Raw genomic sequence first — 23797 nt, 5'->3', positions numbered from 1 at the left:
GATAGACAAACTAGAGCAATTAGAGAAGCCAATGGTTATGAGGTAAAACACTTGAGATCCACTCCTCTATCGATCTGTTGTGACTTAAAATTTATCAGACTGTTTACTTTCGGGTTTGCACTGTGCATTGGGATGCTACAGTATAATGTAAGGGAGGTTTATTATAGGATTAGGATTGGATGAAGACAGCTGCTTACTATTTGTAGTTTGCTTATTACTAGTGTACCCTCTGAGATTTGCACTCCTGAATTGCAACAGAAAACAAGAGGCCACACAAGCAACTGAAAATAGTCTGACTGAGGTGGACACAGAGTATGAAAACTATTACTAGCCCAAGTAAGATAGAGCAATGCATGTGGTTAGATGGTGATACAGCCATTGCATTTTAATCCTTAGTTGGAATTGTAATTAGCGCTGACTGTTTTCAGGAGCAATTCAGTATCCTAAGAGCCATTTAGAGCCGGCATCAGTTGTCTCATTAGAGTCGTGCAAAGACCATTTGGAATAATATTGTAAATTTGTGTGCTTACAGACAAGGATTAAGTGTGAAGGTATCTTGGTTGTACAGCATTCAAACAGATTCCTGTGATAGGGAGGGGTTGAGTGGAAAATGTGGTCGTCTCTGGTTTTTTGAAGAAGAGAACCTCAGATTTTTAGCCTGCTCTGAAAGCAAACAAAGAATGAGGATGTTTAAAATAAATAATACAGCAATGTTAACATCTCCAGTTCAGCTTGTGGGGTTCTGCAGCTAGAATATATTGTGCAGTTCACACATAATGAAAGGGAGAAAAGAAGGAGTCAGTAAACATTATTTATAGTCAGCATTAGCCTTGGAGGATGAAATTAAAAGGCAAACGCAATGTGTGGGGCCCGCAGCTACATCAATTTGTATGACCAGGCTCCATGTAAATGAATTAAAACTAGAAAGTGCATTTTCTGAAGAAACTGCAGTGTGAATGCTTGAATCTGAATGTATGCACTGAAATAAATTAATTGCTGAATTTAAGTTAAAAATTTTGAATGAGATGAAAAATACAGAAATTTTCGCCTGAAAACAAAAGTGCTGAACTGCTAAAAGCTGACATTCACACAGAAGAAGTTGGAAAATAGCTGAAAATGTTTTAATTGTAAATTAGAAAAACCTAAGAAATGAGAAAAGGAAATTTCGAGTCAGAAAACATCTGAATGAATATTAAAAGTTCATATTCTTTGAATCACTGAATGACTAAAATGTGATCCCTCCACTTGGATCCACACAGTTTAAAAGGTTTACATGTCTGAGCTTTGAAAGACACGGTGTTGGAAAGAGAACAACGATGGCTACGTTTTCAGGGTAAAATGATGGCTGTAGAGCAAACACTGTGGACACAGAAGTCGTTCAAAGAGAAGTGTTTAAGATGAATCTTGGCACAGTGAGACAGAGCTCGTTAGGCAGGCAGGTGTGAGCCTAGTTGCTGTAGTGACTTCACCCAATGGCTCCATACACAGGCATACAGACATGCACCTCACTTTTGCTGCTTAAAATGAACAGAAAAGTCAGCCCCAAACAAATTCTTCCCAAATGAAAAGTACACGTTGTATCGACAAAATTCTTTCACCGTAAGCACCAGCAATGTCTAGTCTACATAATTCTCAGTTTTCATGCCTGTGGAATTTATTATATGGACGTGGTGACAGTGTAAAGACAGCCTGTACTTCTGATTTTCAAACAAACTTTCTTAGCCATTTTAACATTAGAGTCTATGGAAGAGTTGGAGGGAGGAGGCTGTGCATCGGTGACATTTATGAAAGAACCATAACACCTATTACTATAATAAACACATTGCATGAAAGAGGACAGCGGTGGCTACGTTTTGAGGGTAAAATCATACCTGTAGAGCAAACGCTGTGGACACAGCAGCAGTTGAAAGAGAAGTGTTTAAGATGAATCTTGGCATAGTGGCAGGCAGAGCTCGTTAGGCAGGCAGGTGTGACAAGCACACAGACATGCGCCTCACTTTTGCTGCTTAAAATGAACAGAAAACTCAGCCCGAAACAAATCGTTCCCAAATGAAAAGTACAGGTCGTATTGACAAAATTCTTTCAACGTGAGCGGCAGCAATGTCTGGTCTACTGAATTCTCAGTTTTCATGCCTGTGGAGTTTATTATATGGACGTGGTGACAGTGGAAAGACACCATGCTCTTCTGATTTTCAAACGAACCTTCTGAGCCATTTTAACATTAGAGTCTATGGAAGAGTTGGAGGAAGGAGGCTGTGCATTGGTGACATTTATGAAAGAACCGTAACACCTAGTACAATAGTAAACACATTGGATGAAAGAGGACAGCGATGGCTACGTTTTGAGGGTAAAATCATACATGTAGAGCAAACGCTGCGGACACAGCAGCAGTTTTAAAAAAAGATTTTAAGATTAATTTTTTCGCTCCTCTCACTCTAGCAGTTGAGCTGTCTCACTCTAGCGCCAACATTCCGTCCCATACACACCCATTATAAACTCTGAAACGGGAGAAAAAACATCATGAAACTTAAACTGGAACTGAAGAAAAAGTATAATAGATATTGAAAAGGTAAATACAAGTTGAATAGTTGAAAGTCTTGTCTTCGTTCTAAAGTTTGAATGGTTGCTCTATGTCAATGTATGTGGAAGTAGTAAGAGTTTAAAAATGAGTAAGTTGAATGAGGATTTGAAGGGTCTCCCCATTGAAATACATGGGAAATTTTTGTTGAATAAAGTTGAATAAAATTAAAAATATAAATGTTAAAAATGAGAAAAATAGAAGCAGTCATGTCCAAAAGAAGAGGAATCTAACGGTGTTTGAATGGTTTTTCTAAGTTGAACGGTTTTGAAGGAGTAGGAGTACAAAAAACGTACGGAATAGATAAAATATAATAATAATAAAGATGTAGAAGAACAATACTGTGAATGCTTTTACAAGCATTCACACTAATAACTAATTTTCTGAAGGTAGCAGCCTGGAATAAAAATGACATCATTGACTCGCTGTACACTGCCATGGACCGGTCGCTAGAGGTCGTCGTTTGCCCCTACCAATGACGTAAGCCTGACGTAGTAGGAAGTGTGCTAACGATCATAACAAAATTGCAGCCAAGCTGCAACTGGCTAATCGCAGTTAATGTAAGCTATGGCACCAACAGGCAAAAATGCAATGACTTTTCATTAACACTGAACCTCTATCTTCTGGAACCGCTGTGGTGTGGCGTTTTCAACATCCAAAACACCGAAAAAGTAAGTTGTATTGATGTCGTTGGCTCACGCTAGTTAGCGGGTTAGCTTTAGTTAGCCTATAATCGAATAAACACTACCTGCATTTCGTTTCTTACGCTCTTATTCTTAAAGTTACACATATTAACTTCCAGTCAAAATTTACGTGGAGATTACCATATGTGCGTCTGAAGTATAAGGTTGTTTACGTTCTTTTTAAATCGCTGTAACTATTAGACGCCAAACTCTGTTTTAAAAGCTTTTAATTTAAATGTAAATTTGATTGCTGTTGAAATGTACAACTATCTGGCAAAGTAATAACCTCAAGCCTCGAATAAGCTGACATTTCTTGTAAATTCGGCGTGCCTGTAATCAATATAATTCTTTATTTGGTGGGATAAGTTGGCTATATTTCACCTGACCTGTAATCAGTGGGGGATGGAAATAATGAGAACGAATGTTTTCTCTGAAATTAAATCCAAGTGTAAGCTGTACAATCCGAACTTCACAGAGGACCAGAAAGCTTTTTTTGAGTGAGCTTGAAACGTGTGTGTAGTATGCCTTAAATCTGAATATGAAATGACCCTTTCTTTTTACTGTTTTCATGAATGCCTGTAGAAAACATCTTTTTTACTTTCGACATTTGTCAGAGAAGCAGAAGTTGCTTTGGGGCTGGTCTGTGAAGTGCAAACAAATCAGTTTCATTTCCACTCACACTTTTTTTGTCCTGTACTTGTAACATAAACAAAGGGGTTTCTATATTTCAGGTTAATTATAAGTGATCCTTGAAGACCTGTCCAATGTCTTCCGGCTGTCCACCTCAATCACCTGCTGTTGCAAAGTCTGAAGTAGCAGTAGAGGGAGAATGCCCGCTCCTGGCTGCCACCTTTGCCTACTGGGACAATATTCTGGGACCACGGGTGCGCCACATCTGGGTACCAAAGGGTGACCAGTTGATGTTCCTCAGCGATGGAGAAGTAACATTTTTGGCTAATCACACACTCAATGGGGAGATTCTGCGTAGCGCAGAGTGCGGCGCCGTGGACGTGAAGTTCTTTGTGCTGGCAGAAAAGGGCGTCATCATCGTGTCGCTCATCTTTGATGGCGAGCTCAAGGGGGACAAGAACACATGTGCCTTGTCCATTATTCTGCCTCAAACAGAGCTGTCCTTCTACCTCCCCCTGCACACCATCTGCGTGGAGAGGCTGAAGCACGTTATCCGCAAGGGACGCATTTGGATGCAGAAGGTAGCCTTGACTTACAGGCATTTGGCCTTAGTGTGCACTGAAGAATAGGCAAATTATTAATCTTTACACTCATAAAACCTGCCTTTCAGCTTTAATTATTACATTTAAAGGAGTATTAACTTATCTGTCACATTTGTTGTACCCATTTGGGATTTCAGTAACATTGCCGGAATAATAAAATTGTATCCTCCGAACACAGAGGGGTTACTTAGCTAATTAGGTCTGAGGGATCCTACAGGGGAAGCTAGTGAACAAGTAATAATAGCGTTGGATAGAATGATTTAACACACCAGTAACTGGGAGAGAAAAACAACGGCTTTAAAATGCATCACTGGAGTAAACATTCAGTTAGTAGGACCTTTCTTTTGGCTAATGCATTTGCTGTTTTTAGAGCTTTGATGTTTCCTGGAATACTGAATGCACGGATAAAGTACTAAAAGCAGTCAACATCTGGTCAGATTTTTAACCTTGTGTGTCTTTCTATGTCGGCTGGATACTTCTTGTTCATTTATCTCCTTTTTTTCTGTTAATTTTAGGGTTACAATATCATCTCAGTGCTGAGCTTAGAAATTGTCCCAATCATGGAGCTGCTGACCTCTATGAAGACACATAGTGTACAAGAAGATATAGATGTAAGTAACAAAGTTTCAGTCTATTAATACCAACTGCACAGTAACTAAGAGACAGTGAAAGATGTCATTCATTTTGCATTAGAAAAACTGGTTGGCATTGTTGGCATCATTAAATTACATTTAAATAACAAAATCAAGACAGAGCCAGTAGTATTTTATCCTATATCATGTTGCCAGTAACTGAAAGGAGCTTTAATCCCAACAACTGAAAGTTATTGACAAAACATGAGGAAAGTATTTGTCTTTCTGTGGTTTTTCTTGTTCAAATGGCTTCTTTTTCCAAGAGGTTTAACTAAACAAGGTTCTCTCCCTGCCTAGATTACCACCCAGTGTGATTCAACACATTTGCTCCCTTTTAATATGCAAATGCAAAAGTACAAAGAAGCTCCCCAGAATCTTTCACTGTCTTTGTATTTTAACCCTCCACTTTCATTACAATGCCTTGCAGATATGCCCGTCAGCACTTTTGTCTTTGTTGTAGGCCAATTTTTAAAATGACTCATTTGTTTCGCTCCTGCTGAGCAGATAAAAGACACGGTGCTAAATGATGATGACATCGGGGACAGCTGCCACGAGGATTTCCTACACAAGTAAGCAATCCGGTACAGGCAAATGGAGACAGATGATGAACAATGCCCATTTAACACCCATCAACCTTCAAATGATGAGTAATGGCTCTTCACTTAGCCGAAGTTATCTCCTGAGAAAGGACGAAAAGCTTAATCGCTCTTTAGTGTTGAGAGTCTACAAAGTCCATTCTAGCAATGAAGCGTCAAATTGCTCAGAGTTGAACAGGATTAGCTCAGTATCCTGTGACGACGACACGAGCATCTGGAAAGTGGAACTTATTTGCTGGCATCTGATATTTATAGCTCAGGCTTTAAGAAAGAACACACTCACCGTGTATTACTTGAAATAATCTCAGGTTTAGAAGTAATCCTTTTTTATGAGCAATCAAACAAGTCAATTCAAAAAGGCTGGAATGTGTCAAAAGGTTCAAGGCCTCATATTTTTAGCGGGGAGGGATGCCGTTCCTTAGTCTCAGTTGTTATTCCTAAAAACTTTTCGTTTCTAATTAGAAGAACTCTAATGAAGCTAATTGGTGCTAATCTGCATGATGTTGTCTCTGTGTTTCAGGGCCATCAGCTCTCATCTGCAGACGTGTGGCTGTTCAATCGTGGTTGGAAGCAACTCGGAGAAAATAAACAAGGTAAATGTGCTGGATTAGTGGCTCCACACAGACGCAGCATCTACATAATTTTCAATGTTTTGAAGCTTGTTGTTATGTTTGTTTGTTAATGAGCTCTTCTCGCACTTCTTTTAGTTTCGCATCAGTATTTTGATTTTCAGTCGGGTTACTTCTTCAAGTCTGCTCTTTTCAGACTCTTTCAAGTTTTCCTCATCTTGCTGTGTTTCATACTCATCTGAAAATGATGAGTCAGTCTCTCCAAAACACTTTAAAAACTGTTATTGCGGTTTGACGCCTAAAATCTATCAGTCGTCCTTGAGATGCTTTTACAGCTCAATTGGAGTCAAGTAGGGAAGCTCACAGTTATTTAGAGAGGTCAAGATGATGTGTGAGAAAGCATCTTATCAACTTAGAGATTTCAGGGGGTACAAGGCTGTTTCTGCAACATTAAAAGGAACTGAGTGCGCTTTCGCTTCTATCGTTCTTTTGTTATTCATTGGTAGAGGTTTGTGACCATGACAGTCCTCTCAAATCTGGCCACTGAGCCAAACTCGACTATAAAGAACAAAGGGTGTTGGTCAGAAGTTAACCGAGAAACTAATGGTCTCTGTAACTGAGATCTGGCTGTGCTTTGTTGAGAAGAGAGAGCTTTACTCAATGAAAACCATTATGAAGGAAGCACTCAGCTACTACTTGATTCTGAGACCATAAGAAACAAAATCATCTAGTTTAATGAAATGAAGACTAAACTGTGCAGATGCTGAGCGTCACCGCATTGTTATTGTCAAATGTGGTAGGAGCGTCTTATTGTGTGGACGGTTTCTCTATAAATATGGACGTCGGGGATGGTTGGGATAGAGGAAAGACACAGAAACCTGATCCAGAGTTCCCCTCAGGCTGTAGCAGAGGTTTACATTTCAAAACTGACCTGCAGCATAAAAGCATCTCTTGGGAGTGCTGAAAATGGCTGTGCACTCATCATCCAACCTAGGTGAGCTTGAGCAATTCTGGCAAGAAGAAGAGTCTTTTTTTTTTTTTAAGTGAATTGATTCAAACGTGAAACAAAGTGTGGAAAACTTAAAGTATGAAAACTTTCTCCATACAATGTGTTTGAAAAACCACTTTAAATCTCCAGGTATCTGATTTAAAGAAAGATTAGTGGTGCACAAATATAGCAGCTCCAGTTTTTCCCAGTGAATATCAAAAAGCACGCACTGCATTAATTTGTAGGTTTCTTGTCTCGAGGCCCAAACTGAACACCAATTAAATAAAGATAAAGCTTTTGTTGCATAAATTCTTCAGTAAATAATCAGACCCGGTTATCTTCAGGCCTCATTAGTCAGAAAGTCAGACTGTGGGTTGATAAATCTGACCGTCTTTTACAGGTTGTGCGGACTCTCTGCCTCTTTCTCACTCCGGCTGAGAGGAAGTGCTCTCGCCTCTGCAGGGCCAACGACTCCTTCAAGTACGACACTGGCCTGTTTGTTCAGGGTCTGCTCAAGGTAGCCACCAGCTCTTTCTCATTATACAGTACACTGTGGTTAGAATTAGGATCTGGTTATTGTTTTGTTTTGTCTGCTGATTTGATGTCGCCCTTGTTTGTTGCGCTGACCTAATTTCTTTTTCATATCAGGGACATAATTCAATAAGACTTTCTCTTTACACTGCATGAGATTCATCTGCTTTGAAACATACAACCAGTGTGACCATGCAAAGCAAAACATGGAGAAGCTACATATTTGGTCATAATTGTGACAGACACAGGTTATGAAAGAACATATTCAAAAAGAAGCCTTTACTTAAATATTTCATTTATAATTGAAATTGTTCAGCTTCTCTGTAAGCTATAAAATTAAAGGTTTAGACTCTAAACATTCATTTTTTTAGACTTTTTCTCTGCTCTCGGATCTATACGTCAGTGACAATTCCAAATATGGTCATCTCAGGTATATCAGGTGTACCATCCACCTGCTGTTTCAATTTGTTGTTTTGTGTCAATCAGAATAAGCTGGCTTTAAAGGAAGGAAGACGATTAAAGAAGCAGATGAACTGAGGGACTGCAGAAAGTCTTAGCATAAGGTTAATGAGGATTATTTTGAAATGTGAATTGTGCAGAGCTATTCAAGACCAAAAATAAAAATAAGGACTTGGAAAAGATTAAAGTTAAAGGCGTCTACACATTTTAAAGCTGTTTTGTGCTCATTTTTTAATGTACAGAAAGTTTAAAGAAAATGCAAAAACCATCATAATCATAGGCTACGTTCACACTGCAGGCGAAAGCGCATCAAATCCGATTTTTTTGACCCTATGTGACCCATATCCGATCATGCTATGACAGCGTGAACGGCACAAATCCGATATTTTCAAATCCGATCTGAGTCACTTTTGTATGTGGTACTGAATCCGATACATATCCGATGTTTTAGAAAGCGACTGCTGTGTGAACGGTCAAGTTGCATTAAATCCGTCTTTTACGTCACTGACACAAGACAGACGCCAATTATCAGCGCCGGAGAAGACATCGCGAACGCTTCCTGGCCATCCCGTTTAGATGTCAGTGAAACTGTTGGGAAGACAACGTTGGAGAAACGTGAACATTTTATTTGTACTGTATAATCTGCAGATTCTGACAGAAATCTGCAACTATCCTTTGAAGCACCGCTCCTCTAAAACAGCAATAAGGATCATTATTAGGTTATTTACATTATTATGTAAATAACAAAATAACTTAAAGCTAACATTGGTAAACGTAAAGTCCGAAGTCTTTATATTAAGGGCCATCAGTCAAACAGTACTGTTTGCTCTGGGTCTAAACAGAGCGCGTTGTGTGTGAAGTTTTCTTTTGCGCATGCGGGCCGCTTTGAGCGTTCACACTAGAGCGCGTTTGTTGTCGCAAAAAAAATTGGATTTGATCAAAAAATTGGAATTGAGCATTAAGACCTGCAGTGTGAACGTAGCCATAAAGTCATGGTTGCTAATGTATATTGTAGAGCAAATGCAAAATCTGCATCTTATACATGACTGAAACATTAAAGAAACTGACCGAGAGAAAAACGACTAAAGCTTCTGTGTTTCTAAAAATTAAATTATGTATTAAAGCTGATCTGCATGTTGTATCTATGGATATGATTGTTCTTTACCAATGTTTTGCATTTTACTTTGATGTGCATCGAAATTTCTAATATAAAATTTTTTGCAAGCACCGAGTTTAGCGTTTGTGCTCACAGGTTTAAACACGAGCAACTCTTTCACCTTTTTTCCGCTCTTAGGACTCGACCGGCAGCTTTGTTCTGCCCTTCCGCCAGGTACTCTACTCGCCCTACCCGACCACACACATCGACGTGGACATCAACACGGTGAAACAGATGCCGCCGTGCCACGAACACACATACAACCAGCGGCGCTACATGCGTTCTGAGCTAAGCGCGCTCTGGAAGACGGATAGCGAGGATGACATACCTCCAGATACAGTCATTCACACTGACGAAACCTTTACGCCTGACCTGTAAGTGATACTCATATATGTTGTATTTTTACAGATGTACTCAGGCATCATATAAGCTTGAACCTGCCAGCTCTGTAATATAAAGACAGTTTAATTCCCACTACCATTGCGTCACAGATTTGCATTCTTACATGCTCCTTTTGGTGACAACTATAAATGTTCAGGGCTTGTGTGAAAACTAGGATGAAACATTTAAGTTGAAGCTTCCTTCCTTCCTTACTTACTTAAAAACCTCTAAAATGAAAAGCACTAATGCGATAACCTCTGTGCTCTTTTTCTTAGGAATATATTTCAAGACGTCATGCATAAAGACACTTTGGTCAAGTCATTTATAAATGAGGTAAGAATCTAACCAAAAAAAATCATCTCTCATTATATATAAACTGCTTTAAGATGAAGATATTAAAGATGTCTGTCTTCATGACATATTGATATAGTAGCCCCATTAGTGATGTCATAATTAAATGCAGAAAAGCAGTCCTCTCTTTGCTGTCATTTAAAATAAAATAGAAATAATGATCAAATAAGGAAAGGCTTCTGTGGTATGATTTTCGGTGATCGTATACATTGCTCCGTGCTTTATCTTTCCTAAGATGAACTCATTTGTGACTGATTGTTATATGAGCCAGTCTGCAAAATCTTTCCTGTAATTGCTTAAATAAATCACGTTTTTGCAGGTATGTGTCATCTGATTTCACAGTCAGCTCTGACTCACATAAAGATGAAAATTCAGCTTTCACTCTCCAGCTGTTATGTAGGAGATTTGTACATGGCATCTACTGAAAATATTGGTGTATTTAACATTACACACAGTCTTATTTTTTAAATAAAACATTAACACAGAAAAAATTGGGTTCAGTTTTAATTAGATTTGAGACAGAAATGTTCAAGCATTTCAGTTCATGAGCATGAAAACAGAACAGTCATTGACTCAAACTTATAATTAGCAAAAGTGATGCTGAAGCAGATTTACGGTGTACGCTATTAATTAATACTTGTTTTCTAATCACAGAGTTGCTGGTTTTTAGAGGGTTGTTGTGTAATCACCAATTAGAAGATATTTTTGCAATTATGCCACAGCTTCACTCACAGATGGCTGCATGCAACCACCAGAGCATAGTTGTAATTTTACTGCTGTGTGTGTTATTGTGAAGTTAAAAGTGGTCGAGTCATTGTCATAGCTGGTGAGAAAATCCAGATTGGATGTGTGCCCGGCTTTACAGCAAATATTTGAAAGCCGAGCGGTCACACCCCATCATTTGCTCACCTGAGAGCCAGCTTAGAGCTGTTGCTGTTGTTAGGAATCTCCTCCCAAGATGGTAGCAACAGCACGATTGTTTCTCAAGGTTAGCACAAAGGAAGGGAGGAGTGTATTATTCTGCTCTTCTTCCAGCAGAGCCGCGGCTCCGACTACTAATTGACATCCTGTCTCGTACCCAGGTGTTCATGCTGAAGCCGGGCCTGTCCCTGCGGAGCACCTATCTGGCCCAGTTTCTGCTGCTGCTCCACAGGAAGGCCCTCACTCTGCTCAAGTACATCGAGGACGAAACGTAAGAGCTGTCACTAATAAGTCTTTAATCCAAATAAGAAAAGAGATTACCGTGTGACACTCAGAGACACTGCACCACAGGAAGATTCAAGAAAATCCCCAAAAGGAGAGCTGATGATTTCCGTGTTTTCAGCCATTGTTTTTGATTCGACTTTGCATTCTAGCTGCTGACCTTGCTTTGACCCACCATCACCGCTGGGCATCCATAAAGCACACAGCAAGAAGTACCCTAAAGCCCTGTTATCAAAATAGTAGTTTCAGTTATTGTTGTCTCCAGGGTTTTGCTGTGCAGTAGTGAGGGTGCAGCAAGCTTGGAGGGACAAATTACCAGAAAGTGGATAATTAGGATCTATGACACATTTGATGAGTTTTAGTGAGGACCAAGGTTATTATCGTTAACGAAAACTAACGAAATAACAAAAACTAGAAGTGAAAAAACATTTTCGTTAACGGAAATAAAAATAAAAACAAAAAAAGGAAAACTAACTAAAATTAACTGAATTTATAGCAAAAATGTGTTCAGTTTTCATTGATGTGTGCGTGTCATACAGTAGTCAAGGGTGAAAATGAAGTTTAGTTTACAGATTTTTTTCTTGCTGTGTCTCATTATGCCAGCAGGTGGCAGCACGTTAGTCGAGTCGTCTGTGTTGCTGCTCCGTCCACGCGCAGAATCATGTCAGGAAAAGTCGGGAGCCAGAGTCCAATTTGGGATTACTTTGAATATGACTGTGTTTTGGATAAAGCAAGTGTCTTGTAGTGGAAACAGACAAATTATGAGGGACATTTCTAAAGGGAAAAAAATCCCACAAACCTTAAAGTGCACTTGAAAAGCTCACACAAGAAGGCTAACCTAGCTTACCTAAAACAGAAGCTAACCCCAGGCAAGGCAGCGTGATGCATCCCGAGACAACAGGACGGGGATATCTACACAACTGTGAGTCAATTGCCTTCAAAAAGTTTATTAATTCACTTGAACCAAAATTACGAACACCCGGTGCTGCAAGAGTTAATAGTCTCATTGGGGCCAAGATATACATTTTATAGTTGCCTGGTATCAATGGTTGTTCATCTGCCTTTATTTATTTAAAGAACCCATAGGTGGGAATGTGAGTTGTCTGTCTCTGCGTGTTAGCCCTGCGACAGACAGGCGACCTGTCCAGGGTGCAGTATGGTAGCTGGAATAGCAACATACCCAAGGATAAGCAGAAGAGAACAACTGATATGATGAAACTGGGATTTTGTTACACTTAATTATTGCAAACACAACTAAAACTATAACTAAACTGAAACTAAGGATTTTCAAAAAAATAAAAACTAAACTAGCAAACAATTGGTAAAAACTAATTAAAACTGATATAAAATTGAAGTCAAAACTAAATAAAAATAAAAACTAATGAAAATTGCAAAACTATTAAAACCCTGGTGAGGACCCAAATGAAACCAGTCTCAGGGCATGATCGGGTAGATGGACAGTGGGAGAGGAGAGACGGTACCACGATGAGCCCACACCCTCAGAGCACTAAACCAAAACTATACAGGAGGAGAAGTGTCCCTTTATCGGTGATGTTAGATTGAAAAACACAGGAATATAGACAGCTCAGATTCAGCTGACTGCAGGTGTAAGCCTACACTTAAATCAAGATGAAGAGGAGTGTGTCAAGAAACGCGCAGAGTGGAACATAAGGTCAGGGGAACATGGGGGTTGGCTCTTTGCAGGAGAAGTAGTGCAAAGAATACAGACACTGTTCTGCTGAGCAGGAGGCAAAAAACTCCTATGATCAGATGAGTCATCCTTCACACTGGTCTCAACAAGCAGGCTGTGATGCATTTCCCAAGGAATCTATAGGTCTGAGTGCTTGTTTTCCCCAAAGTGCTGCTTTTGGAGAGATTTTTTTTTCTACTATGCATTACGTTCACCCTTTTGCCCATGAGCAGAAAGCGCAAACATTGCTGCTGTTGGCTTAAGCGATTACATCTAGAACTCATCTCCATATTTTTATTCTACAACAGGCAGCAATATATATCCCCAGCTTTCAGGGGATACCAGATGCTAGTCAAAATAATGTATTTTGCAACCTTCTACCTAAGAGTGCTTATCTTCCTAATGTGTATTCGCAACGTTGAACACATAAAGCTGTACTAGTGACATCAGAAAACCTTCCTTAACAGCTGCTATCCTTTCCCCAGGACTGATAGAACATGGAGATTATGTTTTAATAACATAGTCACTAGTAATCTGTTTTCATAATCTGCCATTCTGTTTTGTTCATGGAGTCTGTATAAAGGATGGCTGTAGCAGCAGTGACATATCATCCAATAGTTTGTGAATTCCATGTAATGAAGATGAAGCTTGTCTGCGGACTGGAAACTTATGAGTTGTGTCATATCGTCAACCAAGGCACAAGTTTTACTTTGCAGGAAAATGTTTTAGTTTCCAGTTTGCGTGGCACTTTCTCCAAGTTTAACTGCGGCTAAATGATGCGAGTATATGATTAGTGTTTGCAGACAAGTCGGCGTCTTGCCTGTAAACTGCTGGCGACTATGGCGACCTGCTAGCAACCGAAGCCAGGGGATCACTGACTGGTCTCTATGCCTAGCAATTCGTTTTGTTGCAACACCCAGCGACCACTTGCCAACCACTCGAGGAGTAATGATTGTTGCCTCTCGACCAGTAGCTGCTAGATGGTTGCTGACCGGTCTGTTGGCCCATGCGTCTTGGGCGTGAGCATCCACAAACCGTATGTGTGCACAGCAATGACGCAGACACCTGTTAATTGAAATTTTGCTCAACAAACACAGAGCACAGACTTTTTGGACTAGAAAATAGGCAACATTATTTGTCTGATAGTTGGTTAAAAATGCTCCAAAAGATGCCACGAATACAGCTGTGGGCAGCCTGCCTGCTCCGCAAAGCTTTCAGGCCTCCTAATACTGTAATCTTTAAGCCTTTTAATTTTAAGCTAACCCCTGTATAGTTTACTGTTGTCATATAAAGGCCGTTATTGTTACTTTTATTTATGTATTTTTGTACCATGCTATAAACCCACCTATTTCTGCCTCATAAAGTTTGGCATTTAAATATTGAAAGATGGCCGTATCCACTGCGATGTGACGCTTCAAGCTGAGCGTTTTCACTATCGCCATCTTGTTTGTGAGACGAGTTTTTAAAACTAAGGATGCATCTGCAGGTGAAAATGCGCTCTTATTGCTAATGACTTGTGACATGTTGCTACTCTGGATAACCCTACATTGCTAATAAGAAGAAATGTGATAAGACCTTTACTCATCCTGAGGACAATTTTTGTGCCTTTTATTTATTTATTTTTTTAATTGACATTTTGGAATCACCATACACTTCAGCTATCTGTCAGTACATATATTTTTTTCTTTTTTTTCTATATTTAAACAACTAAAATATCCATACAATAAGAATGAAAGAAGAAGAAGAAAAGAAAAAGAAGCAAAACAGGAAACAACAAACAAATAAATAAAAAATACATAAGGAAAAAGAAAAAGGAAAGAAAACTAAATAAATAAATGTAGGGAGTGTGTTTTTGTTTCCATTAATGTAACTAATATTTCCTCTAGTCTTCTAGTAGTTAACAAAGTCAAAATCTAAAGCACAAGCAAAGATTCATTTTTGCTTGATTTTTGTGCCTTTTTAAATAAAAGCTGTAAAATATAAATAGAAAGGACGATTAAAAACAAGAGGCAGATTAAAGAAAAAGTGGAAATATAAAAATGTGCTGTAACTCAAATGCGTGACAGGTGGTGTAAAGGGGCAGAAAGTGACAGAATTTTCATAATATTGCTGCTGTTAGCAGCAGATGGAGGTAAGAGATGGCAAAAAGCAGAAAAAAATGAGATAATGGTGTAATCCACCTATCCAGTAAAGAACAGATGAAACGGTCTAAACAGTGTAAAGTACTGTTGAGCACATGATGAGTTTCAAACTGTTTATAAATGTCCCCCCTACAGGATGGGGAGGAGTTAAGTAGTCTTAATAGCCCCAGGCTGAAAAGATCTCCTGTAGCACTCGGTCCTGCACCTCGGGGCAATGAGCCTTTTACTGCTTCTGCTTCTGACACTTCTAATGACTGTAATTCACTAAATGAACTTCATGTTTTATTCAGTCTGACCTGAAACAACTGAGTGCATAAAGTTATCAGGAAAATATTTAAAGGAGCTCAAGAATGTTTTCTGATTTTTATAGTTTTATTTTGGGGGCTGTTTTTGGAAACCTGAGGAGTCACTAGGGGTGGGGGGGGGGGGAATCGATACTGTGTAGTATGGTGATATTTTGTTTGCTAATAATGTATCGATACAGGGACAGCAGAAATCGATATTTTGTTACAAAAAAAGGTTTTTGTGCTCTGACTTCAGAGCATGTTGATCCTTTTTCTGAGCAAGAATCCTGACATTCCTTCACTGTCCAAATGTGTTTAACTTTTTTATGGCAGCAATAAACATGTTTTATTTTAATTAAGTTTAAAACTTTTTTATTTAATGTAAAATTATATGTTGTTTTAATTTACTTTCAAATTCTTCAGTTGCTGAAGGGGCTGCATAGTTTTCATAAATTGAGTAGTTCAGAATAGCTATAATTGTACCAGATGGTTGATTCAGTTAAGTTGGACTAGACTGTAATACAAACCGTTCAGTTTGTCAACAATAAAACTGAAATGAGAGAAAGACTGAGTGTGAGACTTTGATAGTAGATAAAATGAATATTGATAAAGTTTACCTTTATGTACAGAATCTGAATATCGCAAAATATTTTAAAAAATTGCAATAATATCGTATCGTGCGTTAAGTATTGTGATAATATCGTATCGTGGGATGTATGGTGATTCCCACCTCTAGGAGTCACCCTCTATTGGCCTGAAAAAATGCAGGTTTAAGGCAGTTTTCGAACCCAGAACTTGGTACTACATCGTTTGTACTGTCTATGATAGAAGTGTGTGAGGACTGGGCGCCAGTTTAGCTCACAGCATGAGCCGGCGACCATAGGCCACAAAGACCAAATGCAGTGGCCTGACCTTGATTTCAAGCCGCGACCCTTTGTTACATGTCCTCCCCCGCTCTCTTTCCCCACCTTTCCAGTCAGCTCTCCACTGTGCTATCTGTTAGAGGCAAAAAAAGAAGTGCATGACTGTTAGACTACTTTTGGGCCCAGCTTTAAAACAGCAGCCACTTATTGCTTTACATAAAACATTATTATCAGTGTTGAATTAGACATTTCTCATCTTTTCCAGTTATTTTCCAGAAAAGTTGGAAAGTTCTGTATAACTGGTACCTTCACATTTACTTCACTCCATTTATATTTAAACAGTGGGCCAACTTTTTGAAAATTAGATTATTTGGAAGCTGCTGAACACTGATGAGTTTGAATAAGTTCCCTTCTTCCATTTTTACCCCATATCTTCAAATAGTGTGCCTGTATGCGGTGGAGAGCACAACATGTTTGTTCTGTAGTTAAGCAGCAGTAAAATGTGTTTACATTGTGATAGCTCAGCTGAAGGAAAAAAGATTGATTCACTTTTGAGGCAATTTGTGCCGTTCTTTGAATATAGTTATTCAGAGCTTTAATGCAGATCCAACAAACTGTGAGAAAGAAACATGAATAGAATACATCTTATGCATTTAGAAACCAAAGATTCCTGCGGTGTACTACTCTTTACACCCCTGAAGACACAAATTTTAAGTGCTGCCACACAAGAGTGCGAAAAATGGTGAATGGAAAAAATTTATGACATCTGCACATATGTATCTGCTGGGGGCGGTTAGTAGAGATATGTGTGCGGATCTTTTTTCTTCTGCTGAAGAAGTAATTTATCAGAAAGAATACTGAATGCTTGCTTGTGCCAGCCTTTCCAATATTAGCATTGGCTTTTCTCTGCAGAATGTGTTTTAAAAGAACATGATTTATTAGTAAAGAGAGGAAAATAATTTCAGCTATAATATGTGTAAGGTTTAAGGAGGAAAGTGGGGAGAGGCCGACTTTGTAGCCACACAGCGTGATAAATCTTCAGCATCCTCCCAGAAGGACAGCTTCCTCATCTATGTAGTGCATGAATAATGTTTTTGAGAGGTAATGGTGCACAGACATTGCGTTACCTTCACAGGTTACCACAGCTAAACCTCTGAAAGGGCTCGGGAAATTGCATTTTCCTCCCATCATCATCAAAACACTAAATGATGTTTTTATGATTGCCATTTGATCCCTGAAAATAATTTCTCGTATCTCTGTTACCTCCCGGGCACAAAAATGTGACACTAGTCCAGGTTGCAAGGTGACCTGGTGACTTATGGTGGCCTCGTTCCATACTGAAGCTTTAATTAAGGCAGCGCGTGTTTGAAACCAGTACTGAAGCTTTATGCTCACTATATGCTTTAATTACCTCCCCCTTTTGCTTGGTTAAGAAAATAAATAAATAAAAGGGGACATAATTGTATGTCCAGTCACACTCTGATCCCATCAGCCTTGTTTTACCCATCTCTGGTTCGTGTCCAGAAGCGCCTTCTTAAGCCCTTCAATTCATCTGAGACTCTAAAGTCCACCATATTCCTCCGGCTCGCTGAATTGTTTCATGCCTCCCACCCGGTGGTGACCTGGTCATCGCTCCATCTGGGCTTGACTCATTTCCTTCTGTGCTCCACAACAGTTGACTGACCTTCCCCAACTCCCGTTGCTTCTACAAATCATTACTTTGATTTTTGCTCCCCTCCTGTCCAAAATGCTCAAACGGAGTCCAAATGAATTATTTTGAAGCCTACTCCTTCCAATGCATAAAAACCGCCCGAACATATCTCACTCCAGAGACAACACTAACTACACAAGCAAAACCATTATTTGTGGGCTCGTGTGAAAGCATAAAACCGGTCTTGTTTATGGTGCCGTCGACAGCCTGAGGTCTAAGGGCATACTATTTTACAGGTGCCTTGACAAGGCTGTTTATGCTCAGGTAGCGTGCTTTAGCAGCATACATAATTCATCATGGCATGGCATTCCTGTGCACAGCTGCAGCCCGACTAAATGCTAATGCAAGTCCCCCGACCCTGAGTTTTATAGGTTAACAGTTGCATTATGCTTCAACGTGTTCACGTATCTCTCCGCAGGCAAAAAGGGAAGAAGCCATTTCGATCTTTGCGCAACTTAAAGACGGACCTGGATCTGATGGTGGAGGGAGACCTGAACATCGTGATGGCCTTCGCTGAGAAGCTGAGGGCCGGACTTCACTCGTTTGTGTTCGGGAAACCGTTCTACACGAGCATGCAGGAGCGAGATGTACTCACGAGCTTTTAACTTTCACTCGCACTTTGTATCGTTTTAGGTTGGCGACTTTGTTACATGAAAGCATGCGCGTTGATGCAAGGCGACCATCATGTGCTGTGTCTGTTTCTGCTTTACTGAAAGAAGTAGTCTTCGACTTCCTTTTACGCCTTTATCGGACTGATTGTTGCTGCTGTTATGAGCCATCACTGTTAAACTTGTGTTATATTATCTTGATCAAGAATGCTGTCAGTATGTTTTCAGTAGGCTGTTTCTCTGTAGGATGGAGTATTAGTGTTTTCTCATCCTTCTGTTAATAGAGGATCTGCATTAAGTTATTGTTAGAATTGGCTTAGGTGTCCACCGGGATGTTTACAATTTAATTTAAAATGATATTTATTCAAACATGAGTTATTAGTTTCTTCCCTGCCTGCATTGTGCCACAACCTCCGCTGACCTTTGAACCTCTGACACTTGCCTTTTTTTCTTTTTTAATTATCTTTGTTCAATTAATGTGAGCGGTGTCAATTGCCTGACTTTACAGAAAGGTTATGTAATCAAGTCGCCCATATTTCAGTGTGGACAAAGACAAAAGCACTGTAAATTAAATCTCCTCGTAATCCCTCCTGACAGACTCAATATGTGTGTTTAGTTGTCATTACTGAATGCATCTCCCAGTTGTATGTAAAATAGTTTTTTTTTTCCTTCCACAGTAACTGCCTAGTTATTGGATTGTTGGAAATGCCCAGCTTTACTGCAACCCTAAATCTGCTGTGGTCTTAAAATCTTGTTTGCGTGGCTCTGTAATAAGCTTACTCGATGTTGCGCCATATTACATTTTTATTATATTTTAATCGTAAACTTTCTTTGTACTTGCAAATTGGAATTCTTTTTTTATTTGTCTAATTGTACATTAACTTGTGTACATTGGTTCATGAATAATAAAACAGTAATAACAAACAAAGAAGCGTCTGGCTGTAAATCTTTGCCCTTCCGAGTTCCTCAAAAATTAAGGTCTGAAAGCTGAAGGTCCCTGATAGTAAAGGCTGATTCAACTTCATATTTTGACAATAACATAAGGTTTAAAAGCTGAGATGTTTCAGGTAGTCAAATCGTTTTTCATGCTTCTTAACAAAAACAGCATTAATAAGTTATTTAATTAATAATTTATTTCAATACTTTTGGTTAATTTTGCAAATGTGTATTTATGTCCAAATGTATTTTACAATGATTAGCTTATCAATATATTTTCATTTTCTATTTCATTTAAAGAGACAAAGAAATTAAACTCTTTTGCAACTGACTGGTTAAAAATCTGAAGCTTTTTAAGGTGTCTGTTCTTGCAGAGGACTACTATCAGCTTCTCATAAGCTCGGTGCTTCTCTTAGCTATGCTGTGCCGTGCCGGGCAACTACTAATATCTGCCAGACATATATATCCCATAAGCTTTAGTGTGGAATTTCACAAAATAATGTGCAAACACCTGGTGTTCCCAGGAGATGAAGCTGGTGCATGTGCAGAGCCGGTTCTGTTTTGGTAGGATAGTGTGCAGCAGCAGACGTGATAATTTAAAAAAATAACAATCTGCAAGGTCCAATTATTAGCTTTCTTAACCATGTATCAATTTCAGGGACATAGGGTGTGGAGGCCTTCAGTCTATCACAGCTTTGGGCACGAGGCAGGGTACACGCTGAAGTCCATCACAGGGCCAATACAGAACGACCAAAAGCATTAATGATCATGTTCACACCTACAGCCAATTTAGATTCACCAGTTAACGAGACATGTCTTTGGACTGTGGGAGGAAGCTCGAATACGCAGAAAGAAGCCACACAGACATAAAACGAACGTGCAAACTCAACATTGAAAGCCCCCAGCTGACCTGCAGATTCAAACGCAGGACCGCGAGGCGACAGTGCTGTGTACTGCAGGAGGTATGAGCCTCTTCCACTTTTTGTCATACTTTTCATTTATTGACTTTGCCTCAGTTTCTGCTGGAAAGTAGAACATTTGCAGCTCTTGGCATCATTGGATGGATAGTAATGAAATGTCTTGCAAAGTATTACGGCCCCCGATATGCTGGCACCATTAAAATATTGGATTATGACCAATGAGCTTGCAGCTGTACTTGTTTTTAGATCGTTTCCAAATGTGTGCATCATTGTTTTGTTTAAAGCAAAGCTGAATATAGCTGAGAGTGCAATCCCATCTATTGGGAATGTATATGCACCATTGATAGCTGGGGCCTCTCTCTCATCAGCAAGTTTTACAACTGTGCTTTTGGAAGTGCTCCCAAACATCACTATGATTTTTACTGGCGAGCTCAGTTTGACTGGCTGATGAACACGAGAGTCCTCGTTGTAACTGAGTGTGCCAAGTGTACTTTAGCCAGTCAGCAATTGATTTCCTGAGATGAAGTGGTTAATAAATCCAAGTTATAATATCAGGCAAAGTGTTCACAATGAAATCTGATACTGTGATGAGACCAAGTGGAGGTCTTCAGTATGCAAAGCGAGCCGCACCGGACCTAAGACCCTGAAAATACACATAGCTGATCAATCAAGCGGATACAGTAAACACCAGTGGGCCAGTGTGAGAGCTGCCTCTGTGTGTTTCAAGATGTTTTTGCTGAATAACATTAATGACATTTGAATAATGCAAAACTGCTCAATGGTGTCAGAGAATGAGGCCTGAAGTGGAGGCCTTCGTAAGCTAACTGCAGCTTCTTTTAGATTGGACCATCTTTAAAAATAAAAAACCTGCTTTTTGTAAACCATTGGAGGGGAAAAAAAGACAATTTTGAAGTTCATAGCCTTTCTGTAATTGCCTCATGCAAGAAAAGTCTAATTACGTGTCCTCTAGAGAGCCTTGAACTGCTGCATGTTTAAAAACAAGAGGGTAATGAAGCAAAAGTGAAGGAGCTGTTAATTACTAATAGAGTATTTGTAGCTGCTACACCACGGACATCCTTCGGGAATTCAGGTGGAATAACACTCACAAGACAGGAAAAAGGATTTGTGTGAGACGCGGGTTCCGTTAAAGCTACGGCAAAAAATAGGCTGGTCTTGTGGGAAGGGCTTGATTGGCAGGGAAGAGCTTTGAACCTGATGTTTGCAAGCTTTGCGGTAAAGCGACGCCCACGTGTTCTTTGGGGAGGCTTTGTTGTTGTGACTGGAGGAGGGCTTGACAACATCCTCTTACATTAAACAATACCCAAGAGTTCTGGCAATTCCTGGAGATAACAAAGAGTGTTTTCTGGTGTTTTTGAATTTTTCTTTTATTTTTTAATATAACAGGAATCAAATTGCTTCTTGTTCTTCTCTTTTAGTATTATTATTTTTATTATTATTGTTCTTATGGCTCCCAGGCTAGAAGCATTTTCATCAACCTAAGGTTCAAATATTATTAACAATTTCATAATATTGGTTAAAATGGAGGAAGCAATTCTCCATAACCATAACAGAAGAAGTGAAGACCAGCACGGTTTAGTTATGGGAACGGAAACTGTCAATATTTCAAAACACTTTGCTACAAAATGATTTAATTTTGCCATGAAATTTTGAATAATATTCATGATCCCTACAGAAGAAAATGTATTTGAATAAAGTGATTACATTTTTGAATTGTTCTAATTTATATTATAACTACTTTATAAACAATCTGCTAAACACATAGATTGACTGACACATAATGAACATCGGTATAAAAATCTAACATGTGAACATGGCAGATTTTTTCGGACCTTCTAATTCACATTCAGAGTCCCTGGACAGTTTACATAAAGCTATACAATACAAGAAACGTTAAATACATAAAAACATAAAAACAAAAATTCATCACACTAAATTGAGATGAGATGAGATGATGAGATAGCCTTTATTTGTCAGTTGCAGGTCTTTTGCCCACAACCAAGATGACAGACCTTGCCGACCGTACATACAATACACAAACATCACATTGGGGAGACAGGTCAGGCTAGGTAGCGAGGAAAAAAACATCAAAATGTGTAACACAAAAGGATAATACAGGAATGCACAGATATCAACACACCATAGCACAATAAACACAGACAAGCAACATGGGAAAGAGTTCCAGTGTGTACATCTGATCTGGGACCAACTGACCCAATGTCCACATCAGAGGGAGGTAAGTGTTGGAGGTGGCGTTGGATCCGGGGTAGGGAGGGTGATGCGTCGGTGAGTGCTTATCAAATTGAATTCTCCCTTTTCAAAATTCAGAGATACAGAGATCAGAATACTTTTCATTACTTTTATACTCTTCTAGTGCCTACAGTTTAGCTTTCAAGCTCTGGACTGCAGATACAAAGAAGGGGAAACAGTATAATCATTTAAACTAGCTCTTCATCATGTGAACTACCTGCAGCTTGCTTTTGCAATATTTTTCTTACAACATCCCCAAACTGCTCAAAGGTCTATAAGTCTATAAGAGCAAAAATATCCAAAGTTAATATAACAACTTGGCAGAAAATTACATATATTCTTAGAGAAGGTCTTACTTTAAACATTCTTTGTAAGTTTGTAACAGAAAAATGTTATAAAACCATTTGGGAATATTTACAAATCTAACAAAGGGAATTGTTGAAAGGTCTGGAAGAATAAATATGAAGCTGTTCTAATTCTTTTGACTAAAATATTTCACCATCCCCAAGACACAGAATTAGCATAGAGGAGCTGTGCTGCTCAACACACTGTAATATAATTTAGAAAGACTTTCTTCAACCAGAACATCAAATTAAGATTGTGGGACAGGCTGAATGTATAGTGTTGAAGTCTTGACGTGATCAGCCTACACATTACACTTTCTGTTTTGATGAGATGCCAGGAAATAAAGTATTAGTATACTTCTCTGGAATAGCCTGCACTCAGCTGGCAGTGCACCTGTTTCTAACCATCTAACAATGTTCAAATGTTTTAGTCATAATAATGACTAAAAACACAAGCAATGCTGTTAAAGGTAAATTCAAGTTGATTGTGGTCATATCAGCAACACAGCTGATAGGAAATTGTCTGCTAATTGTTGCCAACAACACGCAACAAAGCGTGTAACACATCACTCCCTAGAAGCAGTGCGGTGTATCAGTGTACCTAACTTTAAAGTGCTTTTTAGTGCAAGAAGGTAGAGCCCAGATTACAGAAGGAAACAGCATAGTGCAAGAA

The 23797-nt window shown here is 39.1% G+C and overlaps 1 protein-coding gene and 1 long non-coding RNA gene across 2 annotated transcripts in view; one reads left to right on the top strand and one right to left on the bottom strand.

The window, feature by feature from the left end:
- Positions 1-23797, bottom strand: part of LOC146495755 (uncharacterized) — a 112332-nt gene that overhangs the window by 66422 nt on the left and 22113 nt on the right. The gene's annotated exons all lie outside the window — the stretch shown is intronic.
- Positions 3031-22623, top strand: c9orf72 (C9orf72-SMCR8 complex subunit). The gene is made up of 10 exons (XM_085143626.1): positions 3031-3249; positions 3993-4472; positions 5009-5104; positions 5630-5694; positions 6242-6314; positions 7679-7795; positions 9563-9798; positions 10081-10138; positions 11239-11348; positions 18467-22623. Exons 2-10 carry the CDS (start codon positions 4026-4028, stop codon positions 18651-18653), a joined length of 1389 nt encoding a protein of 462 aa, XP_084999752.1. The 5' UTR covers positions 3031-3249; positions 3993-4025; the 3' UTR covers positions 18654-22623.

Source organism: Neolamprologus multifasciatus, chromosome 19 (assembly GCF_963576455.1).
Source record: "Neolamprologus multifasciatus chromosome 19, fNeoMul1.2, whole genome shotgun sequence".
Taxonomy (NCBI): Eukaryota; Metazoa; Chordata; class Actinopteri; order Cichliformes; family Cichlidae; genus Neolamprologus; species Neolamprologus multifasciatus.
Note: the sequence above shows the minus strand (reverse complement) of the source record. Positions and strands in the feature narration are given on the sequence as shown.